Source organism: Ochotona princeps, chromosome 26, assembly GCF_030435755.1.
Source record: "Ochotona princeps isolate mOchPri1 chromosome 26, mOchPri1.hap1, whole genome shotgun sequence".
Taxonomy (NCBI): Eukaryota; Metazoa; Chordata; class Mammalia; order Lagomorpha; family Ochotonidae; genus Ochotona; species Ochotona princeps.
In genome coordinates, this window is record NC_080857.1 from 31,709,271 (window position 1) to 31,729,562 (window position 20,292).

General features: G+C 43.4%; 2 protein-coding genes across 2 annotated transcripts in view; both read left to right on the forward strand.

Moving 5' to 3' along the window:
* LOC131478010 (zinc finger protein 334-like) overlaps positions 1–4,311 on the forward strand; it is a 38,817-nt gene extending 34,506 nt beyond the window's left edge. Inside the window, exons 3-5 of the mRNA XM_058655110.1 lie at positions 3,237–3,363; positions 3,496–3,588; positions 4,223–4,311. Coding sequence (XP_058511093.1) covers positions 3,237–3,363; positions 3,496–3,588; positions 4,223–4,311 — 309 coding nt within the window. The remainder of the gene's footprint in view (positions 1–3,236; positions 3,364–3,495; positions 3,589–4,222) is intronic.
* Positions 4,312–6,380: 2,069 nt separating this feature from the next.
* The window catches only part of LOC131478011 (zinc finger protein 585A-like), a 191,794-nt gene continuing 177,882 nt past the window's right edge, over positions 6,381–20,292 (forward strand). Inside the window, exon 1 of the mRNA XM_058655111.1 lies at positions 6,381–7,639. Coding sequence (XP_058511094.1) covers positions 6,381–7,639 — 1,259 coding nt within the window. The remainder of the gene's footprint in view (positions 7,640–20,292) is intronic.

Sequence of the window (20,292 nt, forward strand, 5' to 3'; positions counted from 1 at the left end):
GGCTTGTCACACCCTACACCCTGTTTAAGGATGCACATTTGGGTGCTGCACCTTGGATCAGCTCAGACTGTTATCAGTTCCTGAGAGATGGCAGGTTCCATGGTCACACCTAGCTGAAGCCATCACCACGCCAACTCTTGAGCTAAACAGCGTTACTTATATTTCCATGGGTTTGCGCCTACACATCCCCCACAGAGTCTATCCCCGGACCTGGTTCTCTCGCATGCTGGTTAGTGTCATGGCCTTGACACTATGACCCATCCTCTGTTCTGACATTCTGTTAGGTACTAGGATCTAGCCCTACTAGACAGGCCCCCAGCCCTAGCTTTCACGTGGACTGATGTGTGGTGGTCAGCATTCTTTGTTGATAACAAATCCTGCTCAGGACTTCCATGTGGGTTAGAGTATCACTCTAACATATACGGATCATCTGTTCTCTCCCCAAATAAGAATCAGGTCTCAGTCCCCTTGCTTATTGGAAAGTAAAGTGACCCTGTCATTGAAAATCCCTCAAGATTGATTTCTCGCCAACATGCACAGTGGCCTTATTCATGGACGTCTCTATTTATTAATTGCACATCCCCCAAACCCCAGAGCTTGCCCCTGGGTGGCCACCAGGCTCTAGTTGGCTCACTGGCCAAGCAAAACCCAGGACTTGCTCATTGTGTGGCAGCAGTAGCTGTGGCCATGACCCCATGCAATGAGTTTGACCTGGCTTGGGTACCCCAGCAGCCACCATGCTACCTGAAACTCCCACCACCCAGTCCCCAAGGTCAAACTCTCTCGGGTCCCTCCTGCTGCAAGATATGGTGGTGGTGGTGGGTGGAGTCAGGGGCCAACTTTGATCACAAGAGATTGCTGCACAATACACTTAGCACAAAGGGAGAAACATGTTGGGTCCAGGCAAGCCCAGGACTCCACTCGGTACTTGACAGTGGTGGCTGTGTCCAGGACTCCAAGCATTGAGTTCAGTCTGTTAAAATTATGTATATCGGGCCCGGTGGCATGGCCTAGCAGCTAAAGTCCTCGCCTTGAAAGCCACGGGAGCCCATATGGGTGCCGGTTCTGGTCCCAGCAGCTCCATTTCCCATCCAGCTCCCTGCTTGTGGCCTTGGAAAGCAGTCAAGGATGGCCCAATGCATTGGGACCCTGGACCCACATGGGAAACCCAGAAGAGGTTCCTGGTTCCTGGCTTTGGATCGGCATAGCATCGGCCGTTGTGGCTCACTTGGGGGGAGTGAATCATCGGATGGAAGATCTTCCTCTCTGTCTCTCCTCCTCTCTGTATATCTGACTTTGTAATAAATAAATAAATCTTTAAAGAAAAATTATATATATCAACTGCATTACTACTGTTTTTATATGAAAATTGGTAAATAGATTAGAAAAAATCAGAAAAACAGATAAATGAGTAATGTTAAAGGGCTTCTAAACCATATAGAAAAAAAAAGCTAGCTTTTTTAGTGTGGCATTTGTTTATATGTGTATATTCTGTTCAACTGTCTGATTATGACTGGCTACTATTAGCTACTTGGTAACAGAAGATAGTTTTTTTATGTTGCAGTAGTTTGTTTTCCTACTGAGCTGTATTCCACTAGGTATTAACATTTTAGTTTAAATATTATTTCATAAAAAGTAAAACAGATCTCCCTCCCACCCCAGGTTCCAGATGTGGGGCATGCTCCGAGATTCTTGCTCAAGTGGTTTGAGTTCACTGGTGAGGCAACTCCCTTAATATACCCCTTTACCTCAGATTCATGAAGGAAACAATATGGAAATAAGAGTCTTACCCACTTTCCTGTAGCCCTTGAACCTTTTAAGCCTAATTAGGTATGTAAAGATTGTCAAAAATATAATAAAAAAGGAAAAAGTTAAATAAAAAAGTAAAACAGATAAAGTAGAAATGATTTTAACATGTACAAAATTAAAACAAAAAACATATATAGCATACTTGTATATATTTATATCCAGATTAAGCTGTAGGAAATTTTTACTCATTTATGTACATTTAGTTTAAAAAATACTCCCAATATTTCATTATTTTATGTTGGAATAAGAAAGCTAAATTTTATTATTGCTTTATAAGATTTTGAAATATCTCAGGATATTTGAGAAATCATTCATAAATTATTCAAAAGCATTCTCATTATCCTGTGCAGTATTTTTTTTTTTAAGATTTTATTATTATTGGAAAGCCGGATATACAGAGAGGAGGAGAGACAGAGAGGAAGATCTTCCATCCAATGTTTCACTCCCCAAGTGAGCTGCAGCGGGCCGGTGCTGCGCCGATCTGATGCCAGAGACAGAGAGGAAGATCTTCCATCCGATGTTTCACTCCCCAAGTGAGCTGCAACAGGCCAGTGTGCGCCGATCTGATGCCGGGAACCAGGAACCTCCTCCAGGTCTCCCAAGCGGGTGCAGGGTCCCAAGGCTTTGGGCCGTCCTCGACTGCTTTCCCAGGCCACAAGTAGGGAGCTGGATGGGAAGTGGAGCTGCCGGGGTTAGAACCGGCGCCCATATGGGATCCCGGGGCATGTTCAACGCGAGGACTTTAGCTGCCAGGCCACGCGGCTGGGCCCTATCCTGTGCAGTATTCAACATGTCTTCCCTATCTGATCTAGCTGTTATTGATCTCATGTATTTTTGTATGTGTGCAAATTACACATTGAACTCATTTTATAATTATTATAGGAAACAATCTGATACATAATCATAATGGAATTGTAGCTTCGGAACTGCAGAAATAACAGGATAAGATATTTTATTTTGTTTTTATCCTGTGTTGCAATATAGATTCTGAATTAAGCTACATCCACAAAAGCTGCAAATTCAACAAGCAGAAGAACTGCACTCAGCTTACGATTACTGGTACCGAGTTAATAGTTTGGCTCAGTGTTTATATGATTACTTCTTTTAATTTAAGTGACAAGCAAAGTGGCAATGACAGACAAAGTAATGTCTTCCACTTGCAGTTTCATTCTAACAATGCCTTCAACAGTTCCTCAGATTCAGAATGCTTAGAGAAAACAACCTTGAAGAGAATAATAAGGGATATTCTGCTGTAGTATTGAAGTTGCAAAAGTAATACAGGACAAGATATTTTCATTTTGTTGTTACTCTATATAGACTGTAAATTAAACTGCATCCATAGAAGTTGCAAATTAAATATATACATACAGTTCACTGTCAGTCTTTGTATTTAATGATCCAGAACTGAGGAGACATGTACTTCATAGGTGTTGGTGTCATTTGAAGATGTGGCTGTGGACTTTACCCAGGAAGAATGGCAGCACATGGACAACACTCAGCGGACCCTGTACAGGGATGTGATGCTTGAGACTTATAGCAATCTGCTGTCCTTGGGTGAGTGAAAATCTGTCATGCCCAAACAGAATACTTCTTTATGATTGACAAGTGAAAGGAGAGTTTATTAAGTTTAGTAGTTGGTAGGACTAGTAGTGGTATCTCAAAGTCTACATCACTTTCCATGAACAGGATACCATGTGACAAAGCCTGATGTGATCTTGAAATTGGAGCAAGATTCAGCACCATGGACAGTGGACAAATCTACAAACCGGAGACTTCCAGGTAGGTCAGCACCTAGTGGGCAGAGAAGGTGACATATAGCTCATTAAAGGTTGACTGGAACTCTCGTTTTTTTTTTTTTTTTTTTTTTTTTTAATATGTTTTCTCCTAAAGGACAGCTGATGAGACAAAGGCATTCTACAGTTTTCATATATAGGTTTATTCTAGCAATGCCTTTCTAAATTGGCCAGCCTGTAATCATACATCTAGAACTACTTATTGGTCTTTTCATGATCCCAAGCACTTGACTCATCATCTGCCACCTGCCAGATACATTTTCAGGAAGTTGTGTTTGAAGCAGAGTAGCAAAGACAGGACAAATTGGTGCTGTTATGGGATGTAAGATATCCCAAGCCTTATTTTGAGTTTCTGTGCCACATTTTCAGTCCTATCCCACATGAACTTAAAACACACAATTCCAAGTAATTGGAATTTTTATTTTAGAAAAAACATGTATCATGTTAATGAACTAAGAAACAAGTAATGCTCATTGATTATGCTCATAAATGTCCACATTTCATTAATATTAAATGTGCTGTATCTAGACTGGCAATAAACCTCTTTGGTCTTAATTGAACATTTTTAAGGAACACTTAAATGAGACTGATGGAGATGGTTACTCTTTTCCTCATTTCAGACCCCTACCGAAAGAATGAGCTGCTTGGAGTGAATCAGAAAAGTCAAGAAATAATATTCAGGCAAGTTGTAATCACAAAAATTGTCTAATAACCCAAAAGATAATAAGATGCTTGTTTTTCTTACGATTTACTTATTTTTATAGCAAAGTCAGACATACAGAGAGGAGGAGAGGCAGAGAGAAAGATGATCTTTCATCTTTGATTCACTCTCCAAGAAGCCACAATGGCTGGAGCTGAAGCCAGGCGTGTGAAAACTCTTCCAAGTGTCCCACATGGTTGCAGGATCCCAAGGCTTTGGGCCATTGTTAACTCCATTTTTTTTTAAAGATTTGTTTATTTTTATTGTGAAGTCAGATATACAGAGAGCAGGAGAGACTGAGATGAAGATCTTCCATCTGATGATTCACTTCCCAAATGACCACAACGGCTGGTGCTGTGCCAGTCTGAAGCCAGGTGCTAGGAACCTCCTATAGATCTCCCATGTGGGTGCAGGGTCCAAAGGTGTTGGACTGTCCTCGAATGCCTGTCCAGGCCACAGGAAGGGAGCTGAATGGGAAGTGGAGCTGCTGAGATTAGAATAGGCTGCACATATAGGATCCCGGTGCATTAGAGGTGAGGACTTTAGCTGCTAGGCCTCTGCACCAGGTCCCATAGTTAACTCCTTTCTTAGGCCACATGCAGACATGTGGATGGAAAGCATGGCTGCCTGGATAAGAACTTGTGCCCATATGAAATCAGGGCACATTCATGGCGAGCAGTTTATCCATTATGCTAGAAACTTGGGCCCTGCCAAAGATGCTTAAGACATCTTTGGTTTTTCTCTCAACCAGCTAGGAATTAGCTCCTCCTTTCAGCTCTAAATCTGCTCTTACAGTTCTATGGCTTTTCAGATCTCAGATGTAGGAAGTCACAGGAGTGCTTAAATTGAGACAGGATACCAAGTGGAGAAACTGGTCTTTTCTCAACTCATCTACGACTGTAGAGTGTTTCATCTATAGGCATACATAGTTTATTTGAAAAGTTCAAACCCAGGGCCCAGCATGGTAGGCTGGCAGCTAAAGTCCTTGCATTGCACATGCAGGGATCTCATATGGACACTTACTTGCATACTGGCAGCCCCACTTAACATCCAGCTCCCTGCTTGTTGCCTGGCATAGCAGTTGAGCACAGCCCAGAACCTTGTGACGCTGAACCTGTGTGTGAGACCCAGAAGAAGCTCCTGGCTCCTGGCTTTGGATCAGCTCTGCTACAGGAGTTGCAGTCACTTGGGGAGTGAATCAATGGATGGAGCATCTTCCTCTCTGTCTCTCCTGCACTCTGCATACATGACTTTCCAACAAAAATAAATAAATCTTAAGTAGACAAAAAAGTATCAAGACCAAGCAGAGTACTTGTGGGTGCAAGGAGTCTCATCACTCCTCCTAAGAGGATAAACCAAACTGAAACATGAGAAGGGAGGCCAGAACTTGGGTACTATATAAGATGATTTGCATTCAGAATCCACGTAGGGTGTTTCAAGTCATGCAGAAACATGCCCTCTGCCAGGGACCTTCAATCTCCCTAAGGAGCTTTCCACACACAAGCACCCAGAGCCTTGCTTCCAATATGAAAATTGAGGTGATAGGAAAAGTACAAATAGGCAATTGGTGATTTGAAATCTGAATTCATAAACTGCTGTCCTTCCTATCTCCAACCCTCTGAAAGTGTCATCCATCTGGAGGTTTAGCTAGAGCTAGGCAGTGGTTGGGCTTTGGGTGGATGGGTTTGTGTCTACATTTATGCAGAGCCATGGGGTGCCAAAGGTCATTTCCACAGATTCAGTCCCACTTTATAGAAGGCATACCAGCCTTGTGAAGTATTGTGTCTGCCGAGTCAAGGCACATAGCTCTGGTCTAAGAACCACAAGTTTTGTTAATGTTTTTTATTGTGCACCAGAGCAAATGTTACCAAGAAAACTCAGTGTTCTCTCCTGAACATACCAGAGACACAGAAACATGAAATCAGTTATCAACAGAAGTTTTACTTGCTAAATGACCAGGTACATTTGGATGAAGAGCGGAGAAAACAGCTCCAAGAAGAGATCTTAGAATTCAGGTGCCTTTTGAAAGGAGAGAAGAAAGACACCATAGCTCATTTGAAATCTTTTCTTTCCCCAGGATGCCTGATGAAATGCCACTTGAGATAAAGCATGCCTCTAATTTCCCTGAGACCAAACTCCAGAGTGGGAAAAGTCTCAGTCAGAACGATAAGAAGCACACTTGTCAGCAGTCTTTTGAGCACAGTGGGGAAGAAAAAACTTGGAAGAAGAGATTCCTTAAGTGTGAGAAGGTTTATACCAACGACCTATGTAATAAGCAACATATGAATGTGGGAGAAACCATTCAGGTTAAAAAGCAAATGTTCCATAACAGTCCTAACTATGACAGTCATCAGCAAACACAATCAGGAGAGAAACCCCGTGAACATTTCCAGAGTGAGAAGTCTCTGATTTATAAAAGAGAGGCCAAAGTCAATCAGATAACCCAAACAGCAAGAAGTCAGGATATATGTGATTATTGTAAGAAACCTTTTAACTGTGAATCTCGCATTACAAGGAACCAGAGAACTGACACAGGAGAAAATTTCTATACGTGTAATGAATGCAAAGAAAACATTGACCAGAAGTCAGAACTCTTGGGAGGTCGGATCCTTGACACTGCAGAGAAGCCGAATGAATGTAGTGACCCTGGAAAAGCCCTTCACCAGCAATTATCTGTCATTGGGTATCAGAGAATTCACACAGGGGAAAAATGTTATGAATGTGGTGAGTGTGGACACGCATTTTCTCAGAAGTCATACCTAATGAATCATCAGAGAATCCACACAGGAGAAAAACCTTATGAATGTAGCCAGTGTAATAGAGCCTTTACTGATCACTCAGGTCTCAGTAGACATCAGAAAATCCACTCCGGGAAAAAGCCTTATGAATGTAGCCAGTGTGGAAAAACTTTTTCTCAGAAGTCACACATGATCCTACATGAGAGAATCCACACAGGGGAAAGGCCTTATGAATGTACTGAGTGTGGGAAAGCTTTTTCTCAGCACTCACACCTGATTAGACATCAGAGAATCCACACAGGAGAAAAACCTTATGAATGTAGTCAGTGTGGTAGAGCCTTTACTGATCACTCAGAACTCATTAGACATCAGAGAATCCACACAGGGGAAAAGCCTTATGAATGTAGTCAGTGTTTAAAGGCCTATACCACAAAATCAACTCTAATTATACATCAGAGAATCCACACAGTGGGATGTTTGGAATGTAACCAATGTGGAAAAACCTTTACCAACCAGAAAAGTCTCATTACACATCAGAGAATCCACACAGGAGAAAAGCCTCATGAATGTAGTGAGTGTGGAAAAGCTTTTTCTCGGGAGTCATACCTGATTAAACATCAAAGAATCCACACAGGATAAGAATCGACGCAGGATAAGAATGTCCTGTTTATTGAAAATCCTTTTGCACACAGTTTTCGTTAAACATCAGAATTCAAATGGGAAAAAGCATTACAAATGAAGAATGCAGAAGCTTTTGGGAGCTGTCAATTTTCATTACAAAAGCATGTAAACGAATATTAGCTGCCAGAAACATAGTGTCATGGTCTATCTGCTTACAGAGTGAATGTAGCCTTAGCAACTTTGCTAATAGAAAACACTAAAAGTGCAATGGATGTGGAAAAACACTTTGGAAGTCTCAGCAAATGTTAAATGATAAACATGGCATGTGTTGCTGAAATAGGAAGCAATTTGTACGTGATCTCCCTTTTCTATGAGGGGTAAAATATGAATGAATTCTGCTTTCGAATTTTCATGTTGATAATAAATGTTCAGTGCATAGCACTTGTTTGGAATACCATCTTTTTCATTCGCACATTGTATGTAATGTCATTTTGTTAGAATCTCAAGGTTCCACGTTCGATTACAGACTGCTATTGGAAGCACAGTTACCAGCTGATGCGTGTGGCAGTTGTCATGCTAAAGATCCAGCTTTGAAGGATCAATCTTGAGCAGAGTGAAGACTCTCTTGTGACATCTGAACAATGTGGATCCCATTTGGCCGCTGTCACTCCTTGAATACTGTAGTGTGCGAGATCACCCCTGGACTCTGCCTACTTAGTCCCTGTAGGAAGTATAGGCACATGGCACACAGTGTTCCTGGGGTAACCCCTGACAGTAATCTTGGCTGATAATCAACTCCAACAAATTAAATGCAACCCTCATTCTGTTTTCCAGTCACGTGTAATGAACGTGTCCCCAAGGCATACCTATGGTGCTAGCTTGTCTTGGACTATTTACATGTAGCTTGAAACAGAGCTTCTAGCCCTGTGTGAAATGTGACCTGTGCCTTGATTAGAGGCTTGAGAAAGGTAGGCATGCCTACTAGCCAGTTACAATGTCATTGTGTGGGAGTACTGTTGTGACCACCCTTCTTCCTTCCCCCTTTTCTACTCTATATAAGCTTGTAAGTTCTTCCCAATAAATGGACATCCCTCACCAGTTTGTTGCTGGTGGATCTTTAGCCAAAGAACACCATCACCTCACCCCTCAGTGGTCTCAGGGCCTGCTGGTCAGGAAACCCCTGACACTACGATATATATCCGGGAGACATCAGAATTGTCTGACATCAGTCAATTCTAATAAGAGTTTATCAGCTGCCACACCTGCTGCTCAGATTCCCACTGCTTTTGTGCATCGTGGCTTTCCACAGTAAGTGTCTGCATTGGATGAGCAACTCCACTAGATACCAGCCTGAGCCTGAAGCCTGAACTGTATGAGTGAGCACCAGGATCAGTACTACTGTGGCACAGTAGGTAAGCTGTCTGAGGAGCTGGTATCCCAGATGGACATCAATGGTTCACATCCTAGTGGATCCTCTTCTGGTATTGCTCATGGCTTCTGGCTTCACATCAGCTCAGCTACTATGATTCAGCCATTTGGGATGCGAGCCAATGGATGGAAGATATCTCCCTGCCTCTGTTTCTCTCCTTATTGCAACTGCACTTCAGGTAAAATCTTTTTTTTTCTTCCCAGTGTATACCATGACTGGTGTTGACATAAATCAAATGCTTCATGTGAAACCCGCTGACATGTATCCCACTTATGACAATCTCAAGCAATTTCACTACTTGCTATTTAGAGTCAAGACCCTGTCAACCCCCAAAATGGTGAACATTGAGTGCAAGAGAGGCAACTTTTTCTGCATGTAATCAGTGCCTTACTTGAGGTGTAGAATAAAGTTTGTACGCTCCTAACTGCTTCCCACCAGCATTCTCATGTGAGCTGTGAACCATCTGTAGTTGCTGAAAGTCTCCTGGCTCAGGCCCTGCCTGGGAACACTCCTCTGAGAACCTACCTTGCAGTTAGATTTATTTAATATTTTGTAATTGCTCTTTTCAAACATTCCCAGTCTCTACAGCCCCCTGACATCTTTGATTCTTGTGATTGTCTCATAGGAAGGTGGAATAGGGCAGAAAGATGGGATGAGTGGGGGTTGAGATAAAACAGAGGAGTGAGGTATGTATTTGGGGGTTTAGATCTTGGTTCAATTATGATAGGTTGGAACAAACTGCAAGAGTTACACAGATGCCTCTCTACTTTCAAGAGGCCCATCAACACATTGCTTCTCTCGGAATGGGCTTCCCCTTATGTCTTGTTTCTCCACTCACCTGGCCATTTTATGGATACAACTTTGCCCCAAAATTAATGGCAAATTAAAATTAGAAATCCAGTTTCCATATCTATCCACCTCTTGAATGTTGGCAACGGGGACTTAATCCAAATCTCCGTATTTTCCCTTTCCTCCTGTGAACTTGCTGTTTTTTGTTTTGTTTTATTTTTTTTTTGCTAATTATATTGCACTATGTGACATGGTTTCATAGTCTCTGGGATTCCCCTAACCCTTCCTCCTACCCTCCCCCCATGGTGGAGTCCTCTACCTTGTTGCTGTATTACATTTCAAATTCAGTCAAGATTCTTTCATTGCAAGTGTATACCAAGAATAGAGCTCAGCATCTTATTGTCCAAATAAACTTCACAGTTTCTTGGGGAGACCATCTCTGGTCTGAAGGCAGAGAAGGCAGAATATCATCCTGATCAATTTAAAGCCACAACATAACAACAATGATTTACAACATTCTGGAATTAATTGAAATGGTATTGAGTAATCAATATGTTTTTAAAAAATGCAGAACTTGCTATTTTAATAGTTTTTTTTCTTCAAGTTTTGGTTTTCTATCTGTGTGTGTGTGTGTGTGTGTGTGTGTGTGTGTGTGTGTGTGTGTGTGTGGTGACTTTACTAGAGACCAGCTCCAGCTGAGTTCATAACTCAAGAAGGGTGTAGGTGGAGTTGGCCTAAAGGGAAAAGAAATGAACCAATGCTATTTCAGCATCCTAATAGGCAGTGCAAAAAGCTGTCCCCTTTATTTATACAGATGCAATCTCTGCAAATTCTGGCACAATGTTTTATGTCATGGTCAAATGTATGTTTCCAAGGATAGTTCTGCCATTTGTTTCCGCTCACAGCAGGATGGTCCCCATCCTGAACCTGTGGTCAGGAAGTTTTCCATAGATGGTGCGTATCAATCAGTAACGCATTCCTACTACAGTCCTCATTCTACAACGTAATCTTGAACCCGTTAGGGATGAAATGTGTCACAGAAGGAGGGACCTAAAGATCCAGGATGGTCAGTGGGGTCAGCTGAGACAGCATGAAGTATAAAAGGCTCACTTGCCAATCAGCAACATTGACTTCCACTTACTGTCACATTGATAGTAAAAACCAAATCTGCTGAGGCAAACAACAAAACCTTAATAGATTACAGAACTCTCAGTGGATGGTTGGGTGTCCTTTCACAGGGGTGGAACTGCCTTGAGGTCGTTGTAGATACTTCTGCTGTGTGTTGCCTTGCAGCAGGGAGCTTCTCATGGCTTTGCCTGCAGGGGAGCTGCTCTCCTCACACCTTGATGTCATCCATGTCCACTGCATGGACCCCAGCGTACTTATATGCTCTCAATGTAGGTATCATTTTTTTCTGGAGATTATGTTAACATGGTTGACCAGAATGAGATGATTCAAGTGTTAGGCAAAAGTGAGTGTGATCATTATAATCCAAATTTTCTATTTGTCCTTTCTCTTTCTGGGGAGGTTGATGATGGCTACCTTGGTAACCAGGGAAGGGAGGAGTTTGCCTCCAACCAAACCCGGAATAGATGGTGGCATTCTGACGGGCCCCTCAGGCTGTGAAACCACCTTTGCACCAATGAGGGGCACAGACCCATATCTCCCTACCAAATAAGGGCTGAAGCAGCTTCTTTGTCAAGGAGAGTTTAAAAAGGCCTCTTTTGCAGCCCACTCCTTCACATCTGTCTTTCTGCTGCACGGGGAAGGGAAGCCTGTGACTGTGGGTCTCTGAAATAAAGGCCATCTAAATCCTTTTTATATATTTGGTTGAGTTCTTCTTTCCCTGGTGGTTTGCAAATCTAACATTTGACGAACCAGCCAGGAGGAGAGGTCGCTAAGCTGCCCACCACTCACAGGGTTGTGGCTTCCCTCCCTCCAAACCCCAACCACTGCTGAAGACTGCTGCTGGCTGCTGCAGGAGGTGAGTTCCTATTAAGCCCCCACTCGTTTCCTTTAGGTCTGCCTAGTCATGCGCATGCCAGACCTTCAGTTACGAACCTGCTGCAAGTGAAGAGACATCCCAGCTTGCACTGGTCATACAAGATTTTGGAGCCCTTGCAGATTTTGGGACGCCAGGTCTTAGACCCACTCCTTGGGAGGCAACGAGCTTCCAGCCTAGCACAGGTTTCTGGGGGGGTGGGGGTGTGGGTTCCTAATTCTCATCTGGGCACGGGACGCTTTTTTGGAGCAAGATGGATGCCATTAGGTCCAAAAGCCTGTGCTATAACCACTCAAAGTGGCCAGTGAAGAGGACTTTAATTTCATAGATTTGGACAATTCCTGCTGTGCCACAGCAATTAGTCTGAAATACCGTAATTTCTGGGAGTTGTGGTCTCGTCTTTCCGTCTGCTCTTACTGATCTGATCCCGAAATTCTTCCAACTTTTAGGACTTTTGCCTGCAGCGCCCTCATCCCCTCCCACCTCATATCCACAGATGCAGCTGATGCTGATTTCCCCTCCCCTAACCTCCTCCATTATTCTGCAGGCACTGTCTTCAAATTCATTTCTCCCACTCCACTTTCAAAGGAACTGCCCATGGGCCAAGCTCCACCTCCCACTTCCCTGCCAGCACCAGAGTCCAGAACAAGGGGACTGGCCTGCCCTTCCTCCCACTCCTGCTCCCGCCTTTTCCCTATTCTGCCCTTCTTTAAAAAGGAAATAAAGAAAAAAGAAAGAGAAAGAAGACTAGAAATGACCAAAAATTGTAATGTGTAACTTGAGTTCACAGCAATAAGCATTTTTCTCAAGATTTTGAATCAGACTAGGTTTACAAATTTTCAGTTGCTAATTTCTTTTTTTTAAGGTATATTTAATTTTATTGCAAAGTCAGATGACAGAGAGGAAGAGAGATGGAGAGAAAGATCTTCTGTTATATGATTCATTCCCCAGGTGACCACAATGGCCGATGCTGCGCTGATCCAAAGCCAGGAACCAGGAACTTCAGCCGGGTCTCCCACACAGGTGCAGGGTCCCAAGCTTTGGTCCATCCTTAACTGCTTTCCCTGGCCACAAGCAGGGAGCTGGATGGGAAGTCAAGCTGCAGGCATCAGAACCTGTACCCATATGGGATCCTGATGTGTTCAAGGCAAGGATTTTGGCTGCTAGGCCACTGCTCTGGGCCCTTAGTTATTAATTTCATGCAATGACTGTAGTCCTGGCCAAGCTTGGTTCCAAAAGTGTGTGTATGTATGTGTGGCGCTACACAGTGTGTGTCTCAATTTTGTCTTTTGTAAAGGATTGAAATTATTATGTCTTACTATTTGTGTTTATTAATTGAAAAATGATTTGCATTTGTGAATTAACTTTATGAGATCTCATAACAAACAATGTATTTAAAAAACAGATCTAATAAATCCTTCTACCCTTAACAAATATAGATTGGGCTAAGGTAAGAAAAAATTAATTTGAGTTTTTTCAGATGCTATGTGAAATGAATAGCTGTCTCGTTCAGGAGTTTTTATGAGCAATCTCACTGTTTAAAGTTTTTCTCACAACGTACGAGTTTGTATCTTATTCTATCTACATTTGTAGCTGATCAAACACATTTACAATGTAAGGTAAGCATAAACTTGTACTCTTTCAAATTTATAGCAGACTTCATACTTTTGGTAAATGTTTTCTAGTTTTATTTGATAGTTTTCACTTGATAATGTTATGTAATTAATCTGGTGTTTCCAATCTCCTCCACTCCCCCTTTTTAAATTTCTTTTCTTTCTCTCCCCGCCCCCCCTAGCGCTGAGGACTCAGGCTGCATAGTTTGATCTCCAGACCTTAACAGTGTGGCTAACTTATTAGCCTAATTATCTCCTCATGGGCATCTCCTTAAAACTGTCAGTATGTGCCTATGACTACAAATTTCTAGCTCAGTGCATTAACGAATTTATGGATAGAATTGAGCATCCTCGTGGCTGACATCCCAAGGTTGCCTCTGTGGCCCACTTTAACAGGACCCAGAGGAAGAGTAGTAAGCTAGGCAGCAGGAGGCCCTTAGTGCGTCTTTATACAGTAACCTGTTCTCAAGGAGACCCAGCAAGGCCAGTCTACCCTTGAGTGGCACCTGCTTGCAATGTGGGCAGCTAGAGGATTGGGAAACCAGCTGCCAATAATAGAATTGGCTTTCAAAGATCAAGAGTCAAGCCACTAGAAAAGGGAGTGTTCTTGGTCAAAGAATCCCAGGGTCAGAAGCCTGGTGGGCCACCAGCTAGAAAGCCCTTCACTCTCTTCAGCTCCCAAAGCATCCATCGCTGTGGAGTGATGGCCTAAGGTCAACAATATCACAGGTAAAGCTGTATATTTCATCCAGAGACACCGTTTGTTCTCTACTAGCCTTCTTTTCAGGCCAGCTCTCCTCTCTGTCCAGCCAGGTAATGGGAGTCAACGGGACATCTGCTGATAGCATTTTGCACTTCATTTATAAAGTCTCTTATAGTCAAACTCCAGTACATATGTGTATAAGATATCTGAAATAATTTTTGTTAGCTGGCACTGTAGCCAGCTGGAATCCTGCCCTTACCGTAAGCCCTTACTTTGCTCCTGCTCAGTCCAGAAAGACCAAAACTATCACCCTAGCTCTTGCTAGAAGCCAGAGTCCCCATGAGCAGAGGGAGCAAAAGAGCACAGGACAAACAGCAGACCAGTCTGTCTCCACTAGAATATGGTCAGAAATATTTTCTCTTTCCCACAACCATACATGTTACTTTGCTGCTTCTTTTTATGTCTTGTTTATTTCTTAGAGCCTTATTATACAGTCTTCACCAATCTTTCTTGCATGTTCCCGCCCAAGCCTCCCCACTGATACTATACAACAAAAGGCTTGGATATTGGGGCTGAGTAGAAGTGACCCCAGTTCCCTGCCAAAGCCAGATGGACAATCCATCCAAAAATGGTGGGAATGGAGCGTCTGCACAGAAGGTCAACATCTGCCATGTTAATCCATCTGCCACCACAGTGTCAGCACAGGAAAGCTTCTCAAGGCCAACCTTCAGAGACTCCATATTCCTGTGAGCTTCAGGAAGAATGAATAATGGCTTGCTTTGAATAATAAGAATACAGTATTTTTGCAGAATTGTCTTTAGGGGCATCTGCTTAGCCCTGAAGTGCAGACAGAATGACCAAATGTCTGGACATGCCCTCTGAGTCTTGAAGTAAAAATAGAACAATTAGTTGTGTAGAGGACACCTTCTGCTTGAGCTGTTGCAAGAGCCCACAAATTGATAGTGTCCATGTCTTTATTGCTGAACCCACGCACTCTTCTTGAGCTCTGAACTCAGCTGGAGCTGGAATCCAGCATCGTCCCTTGGCAAACTATTTACGTTGTCTGACTGATTCGCAAGCTGCTCCACGAACAGGCACACCTGTCACTCCCTCGTCTTGACCCAAACACATCGTTGGACCCAGATGCCCTCACTCTCCAAGCAGAAGATTCCGTCCTACTTAAAACTCTTCACCCAGACTCACTTCAGCCGTGGTGGATCAGACCTCACACAGTGATCCTTACTATACCAACTGTGGTCCAACTTCTTGGCCACACCTCCTGGTGTTATCTCTCCCATCTCAAACCTTTCCTGGATACCATATAGACATTGGTTCTAATCCCAGAGGCCCTGCATCCCATCCATCTCTCAGCTTCTGGCCTGGTATAGCGGTCGAGTTTGGCCCAGAGCTTTGGGACCCTGCTCCCATGTGGGAGACCTGGAAGAAGCTCCTGGCTTCGAGTTGGTGCAGCTCTGGCCATTGCAGCACTTGGTAGTGAATCAGCAGATCAAAGATCTTTCTCACTGTATTTCCTTATCTCTGTAAATTTTCAAAAAAAATTAGATACATTTTTTCTAAAAAGAAAAGGAAAAGAACTGCCTGAGAATGGGAAGAACATTTCCACATGACACTTGGAGGGTAGAGTGCAGCATGCATAGTCCCATTTCCTAGATAGGAACAGTAGCTTTCTTAATAATAACTCAGAAATATTTATTGAATAATGAATGTTTGGAAGCATTATTGATCATTAAGAATTAGGCAGTGTGCTATTTTTTGTATTGTTTTATTTGCACATCTGTCCTGAGATAGGTATAAAACATGAACTCAGGGGTCAAGTTCACAATGCAAGTATGTGCTTGTAGTGCAAATCCAACCTAGCCTTGATGATCCCATAGGCTCTCAATCTCTACCATGCACTGCCCAAGCAGACCCTCAGCATCAGAAGGTGCCTTGCACTTCATTTCTAGTGAAATGACATTTCTATGTGTGGGGATGCTCTAGATGGATTAGACAGCCTTTAAAGAAATAAAACAATGTAAAGAGTCATTGGCACTGAGATAATTACAGCCAGATGTTCAGTCTTCCAGGTCATGATAGGACTGGGCTTAGAAGAAATAATTCAGGTCCTGGCACAGTAGCGTTGCAGCTTAAGTCCTCGCATTGCAATTGCCAGGATGCCTCATGGGCAGTTGTTCATATCCCAGTGGGTGGCTGTCAGGGAGCTGGCTGGCTGACCAGGTTACCCTGAGGTTGCAGAACCACAATAGAGATAAGGTTGGGGGAAGCAGAGTGATGCAGGGGCTGCTATGTTGGAGGCAGGGGTAGAGCAGGCTGCACAGTGTGTCTCCACAGGAAGCCAGCAAACCTGTGCTCCCTTTCTGCGTTTCTCTGCTTCTCAAGGATTTAGACATCTATCTATCTATCTATCTATCTATCTATCCACACATATATTATCTATCTACACATATATTATATCTATCTATCTATCTATCTATCTATCTATCTATCTATCTATCTATCTATCTATCTATCTTGTGCTTCCATGACACAGTTTCTCCTGTGTTGCTTTCTGTGTCCCAGGCTGTTTTGTGCCTTCACAGCTTTAATTATGCTGCTGTTAGGGCTTTCTTTTTCTTTGCTTCTTTTCCTGGAACATGAATGGCTTTCCATGATCTTCACATTAACAGCAACCTACTATCTTTTTTTTTTTTTTTTTAAAGATTTTATTATTACTGAAAAGCCGGATATACAGAGAGGAGGAGAGACAGGAAGATTTCCATCTGATGTTTCACTCCCCAAGTGAGCCGCAACGGGCCGGTACGCGCCAAACCGATGCCGGGACCAGGAACCTCTTCCAGGTCTCCCACGCGGGTGCAGGGTCCCAAAGCTTTGGGCCGTCCTCTCCTGCTTTCCCAGGCCACAAGCAGGAAGCTGGATGGGAAGTGCAGCTGCCGGGATTATAACCGGTGCCCATATGGGATCCCGGGGCTTTCAAGGCAAGGACTTTAGCCGCTAGGCCACGCTTGCCGGGCCCGCAACCTACTATCTTAACCTCATTTTAAGGACACACCCTTTTTATTTTTAAGAGATTTATTTCTTTGAATTTATTGTTATATGTAAATATTATGGCTCAATTGCATAGGGCATTGGATTTCCCTGGCCCCTCCCAAAATTCCTACCCCAGACTGATTTTACCAATGTTATTTCAATAGTATAATTTGTCATAAGCAGTCATATGCTCATCAGTCTGTTATTTCCGTGTATCCTGACATTGTTGGTACAGACAATGGTAGATAGCCCAGCCTCATATTGTCAAGACTTATCCAACAATTTCATTTGGAGCACACTGTTGATCTGGGAGTAGAGAAGCATACTAAATTGTATCTTCACATCTGGATATGATGGTCTCCATTAGGCTGTCACTATACATTCCCTCAAGTGAGCATTATTTTAAGGATTTATTTATCATTATTGGAAAGGCAGATACAAAGAGAGAAGGGGATACAGAAGGATGATATTCTGCCAGCTCTGCCTTCAGACCAAAGATGGTCTCCCCAGGAAACCATTGAATTTACCTGGACAATAAAATGCTGGACTCTATGCTTGGTATATGCTTGCAATGAAAGAATCTTGACTGAATTTGAAATGTAATACAGCAACAAGGTGGAGGAATCCACCATGGGGAGAGGGTATGGGGAGGGCTGGGGGGAATCCCAGAGACTATAAAACTGTCACATAATGTAATGTAATTAATATATATATGTATATATATACATATACATATATATATTACAAATAATAAAATAAATTTTCTGTACAATAAAAAGCAAAAACCAAATCAAAATAAATGCTTCTTATAAAGTCTGCTGGTCATCTGATAATGCTATGCGCATTATCCAAGAAAGTCAGGACTATTTGAATGAATTGGAAGACCTGCTGTCACTTAGCTTTAGAGTCCTGTGGCCCTAACTTCTCAGAGACCCAGCTTCCTCATTTAAATAAATGGAATAAACTTTACAGGCATTGCTTTTTTTTTTTTTTTTAAGATTTATCTATTTTTATTGGAAAGGCGGATATACATAGAGGAGGAGAGACAGAGAGGAAGATCTTCCATCCGATGATTCACTCCCCAAGTGAGCCGCAATGGCCGGTGCTGCACTGATCCAAAGCCAGGAACCAGGAACCTCCTCCAGGTCTCCCACGCGGGTGCAGGGTCCCAAGACTTTGGGCCGTCCTCAACTGCTTTCCCAGGCCACAAGCAGGGAGCTGGATGGGAAGTGGAGCTGCCGGGATTAGAACTGGCTCCCATATGGGATCCCAGTGCGTTCAGGGCGAGGACTTTAGCGGCTAGGCCACGCCACCGGGCCCCAGGCATTGCTTTTTTGGCTGAAAATCAATAAAATTCAATGAAAGCTGATTGTGCTTCATAGTAGTTAAAAGAGAAACTCTGCAATTAGAAAGGCAATATTGAGACTAGTTTTTCCACTTGTGACCTTGAGTAAGTTAGCTAACTTCTTTGTACCTTGTCTGCTCAGCTGCAAAGTAGGAATAACAATAATACTCACTATATGTACATGACAGACAAGTGGGACAGCATATGAACCCATCAGTATAGAGTTTGATGTCCAGCAGTAATGGCTGGGAAGGGTCAAGGATTAGACAAAAGTGTATATGACCATTGTTTCCAAATTTTCCTTTTCTATTTCCTGTATCTGGGGGAAGGGTAGAGAGAAGGGAGTAGCCACATCCAACATCATAACCACATCAGTACCCAGGGATGGGGATTGGCCACCCAATGTAACCTCAGGTTCCCCAGTGTGAAGATGCTCTGACAGTTCTGCTGAAGTGGTTTTGATAGTTCTGAAGTGCTGCTGGTCTCACCAATCCAATGATGAGGAACTCCTTTCAACGTCCCTTGGCTGACATAGTTCATCTGAGAATCCTCACAGCTCTGATGTTGCTGTCAAGGCTTGATTGTGGTAGCTGTCCAATATGTTCTGCCCTCCATCCTGTGCTATGGTACCAAATGTCCCCTGAAGACCCTAAGAGACTGCCATATCTTCCATTAGCATCTGATTATGCTGTCTAATGCTCCATCTTAGCCACTGAGAATGAGCTCCATGGTCAGGCCACAGATCTTGCAATTTTATCCATGGTTGGAGTTCAAAGTCCAGTGAACTCAGCTTGGGCCTACCCAAAGAAACTTCATCTGAAGTAAACCAGATCTGACACCTCTGTGTGCTTGCCAGTGTGGTCTCTGGCTCAGTTTGTCACCCACACCAGCCTATGTGCATCCAAGTGCCTACAGTCAGTCACCTGGTCAGTTCTATATTCAGCCCCATCTCTTAAACAAACCAATAGATGTTGCAGCCCAGCACAACACTCTCCACCAATACTGGGGCCTCACCGACACCAGTGGCAACTATAGTCTATTTGCAGTGATGCTCCATAACCTCCATTAGGCCTGCCTCCATCACTGTTTCCTTGGCATGCTGGTATGTGCATCACACTGGTCCAGTCTGTCCGACATCCCACTCAACTTTTGTTCATACCAGTGTATGTTGGAGTCCAGCTCAACCAAACTGACACACTATCCAGGCCACACTCATGCCGACAGATCCCACCACTCTCTAGCCACGTCCACTCCTCACTCATGATACACATGCTCACTTGTGGGAGATGCAGCCCATCAGAGGTGCCCGTAGTTTCCATACTGGGCCAAATCTCAGTCCCCAATCTTCCACATTACATGTTGTTTTGCAGTCTAGCTTGACAGGACTTGCCCCCATTCCCAATATTTGCCAGCTGGTGCCATGCCAAAACATGACCAGCCTACACTTACTTTTGCTCATACATTTACCCTTGGATATGGTCAGCTAGTTCAGCATGGCTCTCATCTTAACTCAGTTCACATACAGGCCAATAGGTGCTGCCGCCCTGCCTGATCTTGTCTGCCACCGGTTTCAGTTTTCATCCTCTCCAGTGGAAGCAGTGGCCCAGCAAGGGAGTCCCCTTCATCCCCCCTACTGGCATTGTAGCCACATTGGATCTCACATATGCTAGTGTGTCACGCCACCTCCAGTGGAGCCTGCGTC